The 12,650-nt window shown below is 46.1% G+C and overlaps 1 protein-coding gene across 2 annotated transcripts in view; it reads left to right on the forward strand.

The window, feature by feature from the left end:
* MYO5B (myosin VB) overlaps positions 1 to 12,650 on the forward strand; it is a 158,145-nt gene that overhangs the window by 118,224 nt on the left and 27,271 nt on the right. For both annotated transcript variants that reach the window (XM_069001860.1, XM_069001861.1), the window contains exons 25-27: positions 115 to 234; positions 1,316 to 1,453; positions 2,979 to 3,041. In XM_069001860.1, the coding sequence (XP_068857961.1) occupies positions 115 to 234; positions 1,316 to 1,453; positions 2,979 to 3,041 (321 nt within the window). The remainder of the gene's footprint in view (positions 1 to 114; positions 235 to 1,315; positions 1,454 to 2,978; positions 3,042 to 12,650) is intronic.

A 12,650-nucleotide genomic window follows, 5' to 3' on the forward strand; every position in this document is an offset into this window, starting at 1 on the left:
GTTCTCTATAAGGTAACTTTAGTATATAGTCACATATTTGCTCTAAATAAGCAACACTTCAAGAGGAGTCCTTTAACACCAGGTGCTTTAAGTGTCTGCATCATTTCTTGGCAGCAAGCACCGGGGCACAGGAGAAACCCATCCAACCAGAGCAGCTTGGAGTCTGATTCCAACAACCCATCCATCTGTACCTCTGAGATCGGGGACACCGAGGATGTGATACAGCAGGTGGAGGTACAGTCAGTCAGGAGGGAGAGCAGGGGAGCCCTGCTCTGGGGGTGATGGGTGCAGGGTTTGGAGCACAGCGGGGTAGTGCAGGTCAGGCAATAAGGTGTGATGGATAAAATTGATTCCATGCTGTAGAAGCGCGTGGTTAATTGTGTGAGGGGGACTGCAGGGTTATGGTGCTCTGGCAAACTGTGCTTGCTTGCAGCATCAGAGCTCTAAAAATAACAAAGTGCTGTCTTTGGGCCATACCAGCTTAAAGACTGATGAAAATTCATCACAGCAGTTACACCCAGCACTGATGGATCATGACTGTATCATGATCCTTCTCCACAAGGACACCAGAATTCACTGCCCTCTTGCCCCAAGCATTTTCATTCTCATGCATCTTCACGGATGCTTTGCTGGCCAGCACAGCCCCTGTAATCAAATCAACAGTCTCCTAATGCAGAAAAGAGCAGCATAAATTATTCCTTGGCTATCAAGAATCCTGTGGAAAAGGGAAATGTGTTTTTTACTCACATCTGAGAGAATAGGCTGCTTTTTAAGCTCCGCTTTTTTCACATGAGAGCGCTTGTGGGTGATGAATGTCCCTAGGGTCTGCCACCCCCTGGCAGGACATTATTTTGTGTACCAGTACCATTCCTGCAGAAGCCCCCACTTCCCTTTGCTGGCTGCTGTGTTATGCTGCTTTAGTATTTCTGAACTGCTCTGAAACCTTTTCTGAAGTCAAAATAATCAGTATTGACCATACTCTGATATAAAGTATTCCAGGTGAAGGCAGCTAAAAACCCCCAACAAATAATACTTGACTAAAAGGGACCCAGTAGGGCATTTCTGATGTTCTTAGCCCCCATCAGCCCAGTTACCTATTGGGCTGTTAAGCATTTAGTGATTTATTAAAACGAGTCAGCTGTTTTACTGACAGTAAAAGCAGGTGTTTAAAATGTGGATTTGGAAGTAAATGTGTTTCTTAGGATGCTCCTGTTCCTGGCTGTGGCTAATGTACAGTCAGGGTGCATCTGGCACTGTACATGGTTATAAAACCTGACACTGAGGTCTTTTTTTCCTCTCTCCTGTTCTTCTCCAGGAGGTTGGGATGGAGAAAGCAGCCATGGACATGACCCTCTTCCTAAAGCTACAGAAGCGAGTGAGGGAGCTTGAGCTGGAGAGGAAGAAGCTGCAAGCCCAGCTGGAGAAAAAGGAGCAAGAGAGACAGAAATCACAGGCAAGAGGCATCTTTTCATGAACACTAGTATTTCATATTTGTAACTGGCTTTCCTTGATTGCCTGAGCCCACATGATGTAGGAATTTAGCTTTGAGTGTGGCAAGTTCAACATAAGAGGCTACAAATGCATCTGGAAAGTGGAGATAAAACTTTTTTTTTTGTCAGCTAAGGACAACTGGACAGGAGGACTGCTTTATTTATTTGTGTAAACAAACTGGTTATAAGATATTTAGGGCAGTATCTTAGCATCTTCAAATCAAAGAAGTGTAGAATCAGTTTTGGCACACATTGTTTCACCAGCCCTGACCCTGTGTCTCACATGTGGCACCCTACATGTCCAGCAACCCTCCATTTTGCATGATTTGTGTTATTCAAGCATTTCTTTGCTGTTCTGGCTTCCCGCCATCCAGCAGTGTGTGGCATGAGCTAAAAAGCCCTTCACACACAGGTCAGTCAGGCCGGTGTCCTCAGTTTGGTTGTATTATCATCTGTGTGTTTTGACTGGGTTTTTTCCCTCAGTAATGATCATAGAGGAATACAGGTTAAAAGTAGTATAGTAAAGCAGAAATATCAGGATAGCTGTTAGAAGAATGGGTTCTTCGTTTCTGTTGCAAGGCAAGGATATTCTTTTGCTGTATTCTTCCTTCCTTGTGAAAACAAACGGAAACCAAACTTCCTATAGTTTGGGGTTGCTTGCTTGAAAGCAATTTAAGAACATGTATATTACAAAAATTAAGGTTACTGACAGCCCAGTGGTAACTTAGGGGGCAGGAGTCCATAAGTCTGAAAATACTCTCTAGGTTGTGGTGAGCTGACTGCTGGGATGGGGGGTTTTAATAGCAGGTCTCTTGTATGTGTTTTCCCTTCCATCTGTAGCCAAGGCTCTGTGGCTTGTCAGAGGCCACAGTGTGCTGTGAAACAGCAGTGCTGTGTGCTTGGTCTCCAGAAGCACTGAAGACACTCTCTTACAAATTGTTGGCCAAATGCCATCCCTCTCGGCAACATATTTGAAATTCCTGGGGCTTCTGTTGCTTTGTTTGGGAATTATTTTTGTTATTGCTCTGCAGTGTGAGATCAGTGTGCCTTGGAACAAATGCAGTAAGATCATCAACAGTAATTATTAACTTGCTTCACTAGATACTCTTACTGATCACCCCGAACAATTTACAGGAAACACATGAAACAGGAAACTTCCCCAGCCTCTAATTCCTGCTGCAGGAGGATTAAAAACCTCTTTTCCAACTGCTGTGTTGAAGATTGTTCCCTTAATGACTGCCATTGTTTGAAAGCTGCAGCAAGGCACAGTTGTCAGGATATTAATGAGAGATTAAACCATTTTCTCCTGGAGTGTCCTCTGCCCCACTGGTGTTGCTGGGATGCTGTCTGATGGCAATTAATGACATTATTATGGTTGAGCTGGCCAGCAGGGCTGGCTGCTGATGGAGACTTGCCCAGCTACCTTGTGCTATGTGCTGGTTCCTATGCCTGCTCCTAAATACAAATTTACTTCTTTAATCTGCACAGGTAATTGAAACCAAGGCTCAAGTGACTCCAGAACATGAAGATTTTGCATACAACAGCCTGAAGGTGAGTGAGAGGCTCCTACTTAGGGCTGTAACCTATTGCATGGCTCCAGCAGCCCAAACAAGCTGTGTGAAACCTGCTGTAACCTCTCTTAGAGAGGGCAGTTGGAAAACTGTAGCTCTCCATCAGCTCCTGGGCCTGGGGTGGGCTTACAGATGTTTCTCTCTGGTGCACCATCTGTTCTTTGCTGTCTGCCTGTCTGTGAGTCATCCCTGGAGGTAACAAACCCACTCATGGTGAAGGAGACTTTTTCCACAGCAGGTATTCCCACTGAGACTTCATTGGGACACTCAGGTCTCAGCAGTTGGCTTTGCACTAGGTGTAAATTCTTCCAGCTGTTTCTTGTTACAGGCTTCAGCTCTGCTTCTTACCCACTTTCCGTGCCTTCCCAAAGTGCCACTCAGGTCAAACCCAGATAAATCTGTGGTGTGAATTGCAGTAGTAGCCTCCATCTCCCAGCAGAAGCACTGGCTGACCACAGTCATCCTGTGTCTTCCCAGCTATTGCCTATTGCCCTACCCTAGAATTCTTCTTGTTCCCAAGCTCTGAATCCTGAGTTTCTGTCCCCACAGAGCAACCAAAACCTCCTGAGCTCCTATTGCAGCTTCTGTGGGTTCTATCCCCCTGCTCTAAGTGTATTCAAACACCTCTGGCCTTGACTGTTTTGGACCAATTCTTATGTCCTGCCTATCCTCAGAAAACCAATTTCTAGGACAGGGTTACTAAGGGAAAGTTTTATTATACTGTTGGTTTTTTCAGTGCAGACCTACCTTTCCACCTTCCTTCTCTCACTATCCCCTTAACAAACATTGCAGTGCAACTGAGAAGTCCAGAGGAACATATGTTATCCAGAATAACATGATGCTAAACCATCTGTCAGTAGTAATACCAATATTTGCTTCTGCATCATCTCCTCAGAAGGATGTAAAAAAAAAAAAAAAAAGCAGAAATTAGAGATGGAAAGGACGTCCAAGCCTCACTAAGCCCATCCAATTTCTATTTTCCTAGCATGATACTGGTGTAGCTCTGGCTAAATGTGCTGTTTGTGATGGAGGGAAACCCCCCTGAGTTTCCTTGGTACCTCTGCACAGCCCCTTGGAGAAGAGGCATGGCACTGCCCAAGTGTCTTCCAGCTGGTTAAACATACCTGTGCAAGGTTTAAATCTCTTGACCTTGTAAAGCAAAGTGGAGTTGCAATTTGGAAGGGGAAAACCTGGCAGATGAGAACCACCACCACCTCCTTAAATGGCTTCTGGAGTTTTGACTTCTGTGTGAGTTCACAGACTGTGAACTTCAAGGTTTAACCCTGGAAGTTCAGCGCGGAAACCCTAATTTTGGATTTTCCTACTTTTTGCATACTAACATACTAGCATCCATAGTTCTATAAATCTAACAAACTTTAAAATACCATTTAAAGTTAATACCATTTCACAAGAATAGCAGGCATGTGTTGCTAAAAATGCAGGGTTCTATAACTTTTAGACTAAAGCAGGTGGAAAATGAACCTGCAGGGATTTCACATTCCCTATAGGAGTGCTTTCCTGAGAGGGGCCATTGAAAAAGAGAGACAAATACACCTCCCTGCTGTTTACCGACATCTGAACATAGGACACAGCCTGAAGTCTCTGTCTGTAACAAAAGAGTGACTTACTACTGATTTTGAGGGCTTCTTTTCCATCCTTCCCCCTTGACAGCTGCTTCATGGCTATGACAAAGCTCCTCCTCTCTTCTATTTCTCCTGCTAATTTATATCTCAAATATTTGTACTATCTCTGGCTCGTTTAAGAGTTTCTTGTGAATATGTTTATTTTTCATTTTTACCAGCTTAAAAAGACTTTATCTTGGGGAAATAGGCTGAGATGCCTAAAAGCTCACACACAGGAAAGTCTTTGTGTAGATGCTCTTGAATGGCCTGTGAGGTACCAGTTAGTCAGCCATGGACAGGGACACCTTCCACTGGACCAGGTTGCTCCAATCCAGCCTTGGACACTTCCAGGGATGGGGCAGCCACAGCTTCTCTGGGCACCCTGTGCCAAGGCCTCACCACCCTCACAGCCAGGAATTTTTTCCTCGTATCTGGTCTAAACCTTCTCTCTTTCAATTTGGACAAGATAAGCTTTAAGGTCCCTTCTGTAGAAACTGATCGTGATGAGGGGGGGTTCGGTCGGGCCCAGCTGGAGATGAGAGATCTCTATAAGCAGATCTTGGTGCACGCTGCTTATTGCAAGGGGCGTGGGTACAAGGGCACTGCTTAGAGCTGCCAGCTGCAGCTCCAAGCAGGCCCACGGTGTAAGAGAGAGGGAGAGAGAGTGAGCGAGAGAGCTAAGAGTAAGAGGCTAAGAGCTAAGAGAGTTAAGAGTGTCAGAGAGACGAATTAAGAGCGCTAGAGCAAGAGAGCTAGAGAGTTACAAGCGTAAGGTCCTTGTTACAATACAGTAAATCATCTTCTGTAGTGAATATTCTAATTCTCATTAGCCAATCTAATACAAGGTACAAATCCTATAGCATTTACATACAGCCTATAAGAGTTATTGCATTACCATAGAGTGTTACATTTTAACTTCTAAAAACTACTCTTTGGACCCCTTCTGCTGAGCTAGTAGGGTCTGCTCTGACCCTTGGACCTGTCTGCAAGCAGAGGGTATTGTCTGATCAAGAGGGGATTACCTTCAGCTGGCTATACCATTGTTTTCTAGTTGTTCAGTAACTAAGACTTTATATCTCAAAGGTAGCCTTCATTTCGATGTCGCTTATAGTTTTCATATTCCCAAAATCTTTTGTTAGGCAATCATATTTATAAGGCTTTCCTGTTTCATCTTCCCCAACACCTTCCAACTGAAACTATTCTGTTGTTGTAAGATTCCGTACTTCAGTGTCCCATTCAGACATTTTTGGCGCTCACAGCCCCTCCAGCAGGACAATACAAGGTGTGGGGTGCTACTGGGTGGCCGCGCATGTTTGGTTTCTGCGACCAGCACATAGTCTGATACTTCAGAGGTGTCTGCTGTCCTCCAGCTTGCTGTCTTGGTGTAATTATTACTATAATAATTACTGTCACGACACCCATGTCGGCAGGGATTTGCCTTTGGAATTAGCATCTGGTGGGGAGCCTGTTCTTGGTGCAGATTCTAATGGAGGGAAGTGAGAGAGGCACAGTGCTCCCTTAGAGAGGCTCATCTGGATAAAGGGTTGGTTGTTTAGTTTTGTAAGGCTGAAAATAAATGTGTGAAACTTGAGCTAACACTGATAAATTTACAGGAAGAAGTTACCTGTCCTTTGTAATGGATAAATACATTTCTCAGAAGATGCTGTCCCAAAATATGCCCAGACAGATGTTCGGTTAATCATTATCCAGGAATGCAAAACAGGGAGATATGTCCTTGAGACGTGCCAGTGAAAAATGTGTTTTCCTTGTTTTTTCAAGTTTGGAAAGTGGCAGTGGGAATGAAAGCACCAAGGTGCCTTTGCTTTGACTCTGTTTCTGAGCAACCTGTTCTAGTGGGAGCTGTGTCTGCAGCTGGACTAATGGCCTTTAAAGGTCCTTCCCAGCTCAAACATTCTAGGATTCCAAGCAGGAGCATGATACATAATTCAGTTTCTCACACACTGCATAGCTGAGATGTTTGTTTCATCCCTTAGACTTGGCAGCTCATCATAAAATGAGCTGCATGGAGGATTTGATTTTCTTTTCCTGCAGAGTACCAGAGACAGAAGAGTGGGGGCAAAATCCTGGCATGGCAGTGCTAACCTCTGGCTTAGGCAGGCTCACACTTCCCCCAGCCCTGCTCTGTAAGCCCTTTGCTAAGGAGTGAAGCTATTTCCATCACCCTTAGTGCTTGGGTACTTCTGTCAGAGCTCTTTAACACTGCATATGTTGGGACAAGTGTGAGTTCAAGTTCAGTTGTTACATTCTGACTAAAGTTTTTTTTTGTCAAATTTTTTTGTCAAGTATTCGTCAAATGTATCAGCATGACTGGACTATGCTGAAGAAAGAGCATTTTTCACTTAGCCAGTAGAAATCTCTTTCCGCATCCATAGCATTTTATTTTAGCTTCTGATCTTCCATGGCAAGTGCTGGTGCAAAAAGGGCATATGAGGTGGGGACAGTAGGTGTTTTAACACTGCTCCATGAAACCCACAAAGAAAGGAGTAGGGAATAAATTTAAATGTAAACTTTGGAAGGAGTGCAGGGTAGGAGCTCTTGGTTATTGTTTATTGTGTTCTTTCCTGGTCTTCTTGGCTTTGTTTCTAACCAGAGCAGAGCTTGAAATGACCAGTCCTTGGAGTTAGCAGTGTGGCTGACCCATTGTAAAAAAAGAGAGGGAGAAAGGGATAGAAAGAGAAGGAGAAGGAAGGTAAAGAAAAAGGAAAGCAGAGGTCTTACCCAGCAAATAACAAAACTCACAGGAGAGTTAAATTTTAGTAGAAAAGCAAACAGGTAGTTGCTTTCATGATCAGTGAGGAGTGAGGTGAGGCTTTCTCTGTGTAGCAGGAAGAGTTAAACCCAGTTTGATACCAATTCCCACCACTCACACACTTCCAACACCAAAAAACCTGTGTCTCATATATTCCCTCTGCTGTGGTTAATGTGGAGGAATCGAAGGATCTAAGGCATTTGTTATCGTTTTTTAGGTTTTTCCATGGCGGATGGTATAAAGTACCTGAATGTGCCCCATTTACTGATGTTGTTTGCTCAGCTCGGAGCATGCTGTCCAGATGCCACATCAGCTATTCTGTTCACACCTCTGCTGTGATAAGCCATGCTATTTATAATTTGTAAGGATTTATAATTACAACACCCGTTTCCTATGGAAACAGGGTTTACACAGCTGTGCTAGCTACACACTGTGTAAATTGTATAAATTGCCCCCATCCCCCCCAGCCGTTTTTGGATTCATTAGCTTGACTCAGCCCAAGCTGATAATGAAGCAGATATCCCAGAGATAAGAGGGGTTGTGAAAGGAAGCTATGGAAAAGCTCAGTAAGCAGTGGGGAGATGAGACATAAGGGTGACAGTGGAATGATCTTGTGCTCTTGTAGACACCGGAGAATCCACATGGATGGGGGTTGGTCTCTAGGAAAGAGCTAACCCCACATGGGACAGCAGATTTTGCCAGCTCACATGCAGGGATGTTGGTTTGTGCCATGTTGGACAAGGGTCCTGTTGGGGTTTGGTGTTGCCTGAGAAGTCGGAGGGGGTGGGGACAGGAGGGAGCAGTCCTGGGTGCCACCATGAAGCAGCCAGAGGTGGAGGATCAGTGCAAAGGGAAGGTGGGTTGTTGGGATTCTGGCTGCGAACAGGACCCCAGGAGTCTTGCTCCCACCCAGTGTGTGACCCACAGCAAGGACTGATGGATTTAAGCTTGAAGAGGGTAGATTTAGATGGAATACTGGGAAGAAGTTCTTGGCTGTGAGGATGATGAGGCTCTGGTACAGGTTTCCCAGAAAAACTGCCTCTGGATCCCTGGCAGTGTTCCAGGCCAGGTTGGATGGGGCTTGGAACAGCCTGGGATAGTGGAAGGTGTCCCTGCCATGGCAGAGGTGTGGAGCAGGATGAGCTTTCCATGATTCTGTGATTGCACCATGTGCAGGAGCAAAGCTGCTCTTGACCTAGCAAGGATGCTCCAGGTGGGTTTTGGGTGGTAGGAAAGAGCTGCCAAATGTTGTTCTGCCATCTGCAGACAAAGCTTTGTGGTGACAGACTAAAATAAAGGCTGTCTTAGCTGCCAGAGTTCTATTCCTCTGTCTTATGCTGCCGTGCAAAAGTGAAAAAACCCTTCAATTGTCTCAGCAAACACTTTGTTACTCAGGAGAATCAGTTGGCATCAAACTTGCCCAGTGTTGGCCCTGCCTGTCAAACAGCACTGGCTGAGCAGACATCAGGGTGAGGAAATCGTCCAGCTATAAACACTGCACTGGGGTGGGGGAATTACAAAGTGTATGAGAAAAGAAGAGGGAATTCACAGACCTGTAACTCACCTAAGGGATGCCTGCCATGATGATGGTTTGTGCAAATCAGCATCTTCCAGCTTATCTAATGAATATGAAAGGTGAGCTGAATGTTGTGGGGGTTGTGTGATTTATTGATTCAGAAGGAAAAGAGGTGGAGGAGAAAACAACATGCTTAGCTTCTTTAACAGCCTACTTTTGTGTTTAGAAATAGTGTCAAGAAATAAAAAATACTGTGGGTCACCCTGTAATGTTGTTACTAAATAGCAATGGGCTGCTGACTAAAGCAAAAGCCTTCCCTGAACCACAGATGTCTGGGCTGGCAGCAAACCCCAGATCCTGGCTTGCATTGATCTGTAATCATCGATAATTGAGTCCCCCTAGAGGCATCTCAGAAGGGGATGTTCCGGTTTGGCCAAATTTAGAAATATATACTCTGAGAGAAGGCACAACCACCCCTCCCCCACCAGGTTCGGGAAAAAAAAAATAAATTTTCCTCGAAGGAAAGTGAAGAAGATGAAACTATTTATTTAACAAACACACGGGAAAGGAAAATGAGGTTAAATGGTAAAATCTTTTGCTGTGGAGGAAAAACCTGGGAAAGCGTTAGTGTCCTCCCTTTGGTCTCTTCGGAGCCGGGGCTTGGCCCAGGGCCAGGCCCTCTGTGCCCGACGAAAAGTCCTCCCGATGTGCTCTGAGGTTGAAAAGCAGTCCAGTAGCAAAGGGAGAAAAATCCAGAATTCTAGAGAAGGAAAAAACAAAGTCCAACTCTCAGTCTCTCTCCGGAGAACCAGAAACTGAAACAACTGGCCAAAAGCTGACTGGAACACAGCAAGCCGGGTGCTTCCTCGCTCCCCCGCCGCGGCTGGGAAGGGAAAAAAAAAACCTCCTATCTTTATGTGACCTTGAACAAGCTGCAAACTGCTTTGAGAAAGTTTTGCTCAGTTTTTTCTTCTCCCTCTCAGGCTCAGTTTAGAGGCACAGAAAGGCACAAAAATTAATTTCTGGGCATAGGCAGCGATATGGGATACATATCATAACGTCACCCCAAGACATTCCACCCCTTATCCCATATTGTTGGCTCAATGCCCAAAATGAGATATTCTAATTCTACACACACATTAATACATATATATATATACATATATATATATGTGCACAGCTATATGTGAACAGTGACAGTGACAATCAGCAAGCAGGGGTATACAAGCATTTCACACTACAATCAGATCTCCCTGTGGTACACAACGTGTTGTTCCATCTTTCTGCATTACCCACCATGTGCAACCAGGTCCCTGAGCAAAGACAACCCCACGGGTGGGTTTGTCTGTACTCGAGGCAGATTTTACCCACACAGTCTTTCCTAACAGACCTCTGACATGCACTACTGGGACCTTATCTCCATCTGTTGTATGCAGGGATTCAGATTGGGCTGGACCAGCTCTATTGGTGGAACCTCGGGTGTTAACTAACCAGGTGGCCTTTGCTAGATGCTGTTCCCAATTTTTGAAAGTTCCCCCACCTAGTGCCTTCAAAGTGGTTTTCAACAATCCATTGCACCGTTCCACTTTGCCTGCAGCTGGTGCATGGTAAGGGATGTGGTACACCCACTCAATGCCATGTTCTCTAGCCCAGGTGTTAATAAGGCTGTTCTTAAAATGAGTCCCATTGTCAGATTCAATTCTCTCAGGGGTACCGTGCCTCCAAAGGACTTGCTTTTCGAGGCCCAGGATGGTGTTCCGGGCAGTAGCGTGAGGCACAGGATAGGTCTCCAGCCATCCTGTGGTGGCTTCTACCATTGTGAGCACATGGCGCTTGCCTTGGCGGGTTTGAGGTAGTGTGATGTAATCAACCTGCCAGGCCTCCCCATACTTGTATTTGGACCACCGCCCACCATACCACAGGGGCTTCACCCGCTTGGCCTGCTTGATCGCAGCGCATGTCTCACAGTCATGGATGACCTGGGAGATACTGTCCATGGTCAGATCCACCCCTCGGTCTCGTGCCCACTTATAGGTGGCATCTCTGCCCTGATGGCCTGAGGCATCATGGGCCCATCGAGCTAGGAACAACTCTCCCTTGTGTTTCCAGTCCAAGTCTACCTGTGACACTTCTATCTTTGCAGCCTGATCTACCTGCTTGTTGTTTTGGTGTTCTTCATTAGCCCTACTCTTGGGGACATGAGCATCTACATGGCGGACTTTCACAACCAGCTTTCTTACTCGGGCAGCGATGTCTTTCCACTCTTCAGCAGCCCAGATTGGTTTTCCCCTACGCTGCCAATTAGCTTTTTCCCACTTCTCTAACCATCCCCACAGAGCATTGGCTACCATCCATGAATCAGTGTAGAGGTAGAGCTTTGGCCACTTCTCTCTTTCAGCAATGTCCAGGGCTAGTTGAACAGCTTTGAGTTCAGCGAGTTGGCTTGATCCACCTTCTCCTTCAGTAGCTTCTGCAACCCGTCGTGTGGGACTCCATACGGCTGCTTTCCACTTTCGTTTCATCCCTACGATGCGACAAGAACCGTTGGTGAAAAGAGCGTAGTGTGTGTCTTCTGATGGCAGTTGGTTGTACGGTGGAGCTTCTTCAGCACGTGTCACTTGTTCTTCTTCATCAGCGAGACCAAAGTTTTCACCTTCAGGCCAATTTGTGATTATTTCCAAAATCCCAGGACGATTCAGTTTTCCGATACAGGCGCGCTGTGTGATGAGAGCAATCCATTTGCTCCATGTGGCATTGGTGGCGTGGTGGGTAGAGGGAACCTCTGCTTTGAACATCCACCCCAGCACTGGTAGTCGGGGTGCCAGGAGGAGTTGTGCCTCAGTTCCAATTACCTCTGAGGCAGCTTGGATTCCTTCATAGGCTGCCAGGATTTCCTTCTCTGTGGGAGTGTAGTTGGCTTCGGCCCCTCTGTAGCTTCGGCTCCAAAACCCCAGTGGTCGACCACGAGTCTCACCAGACACCTTCTGCCAGAGGCTCCAGGACAGGCCATGGCTCCCAGCTGCAGAGTAGAGCACGTTCTTCACTTCGGGTCCTGTCCTAACTGGGCCAAGGGCTACCGCATGAGCGATTTCCTGCTTGATTTGGGTGAAAGCTTGTTGCTGTTCGGGGCCCCAATGGAAATCGTTCTTCTTGCGGGTAACCAGGTAGAGAGGGCTCACAATCTGGCTGTACTCAGGAATGTGCATCCTCCAAAAGCCTATGGCACCTAGGAAAGCTTGTGTTTCCTTCTTGTTGGTTGGTGGAGACATTGCAGTGATCTTATTGATGACCTCAACAGGAATCTGACGCCGTCCATCTTGCCACTTTACTCCCAGGAACTGGATCTCTCGGGCAGGTCCCTTGACTTTGCTCTTCTTGATGGCGAAACCAGCTTCCAGGAGAATCCGGATAACTTTCTCTCCTTTCTCAAACACTTCTGCTGCAGTGTTCCCCCACACAATGATGTCATCAATGTACTGCAGATGATCTGGAGCCTCACCCTTTTCTAGTGCAGTCTGGATTAGTCCATGGCAGATGGTGGGACTGTGCTTCCACCCCTGGGGCAGTCGGTTCCAGGTGTACTGCACACCTCTCCAGGTGAAAGCAAACTGAGGCCTGCACTCTGCTGCCAGAGGGATGGAGAAAAATGCATTGGCAATGTCAATGGTGGCATACCACTTC

This window comes from Aphelocoma coerulescens, assembly GCF_041296385.1.
Source record: "Aphelocoma coerulescens isolate FSJ_1873_10779 chromosome Z unlocalized genomic scaffold, UR_Acoe_1.0 ChrZ, whole genome shotgun sequence".
In the NCBI taxonomy this organism is placed as follows: domain Eukaryota; kingdom Metazoa; phylum Chordata; class Aves; order Passeriformes; family Corvidae; genus Aphelocoma; species Aphelocoma coerulescens.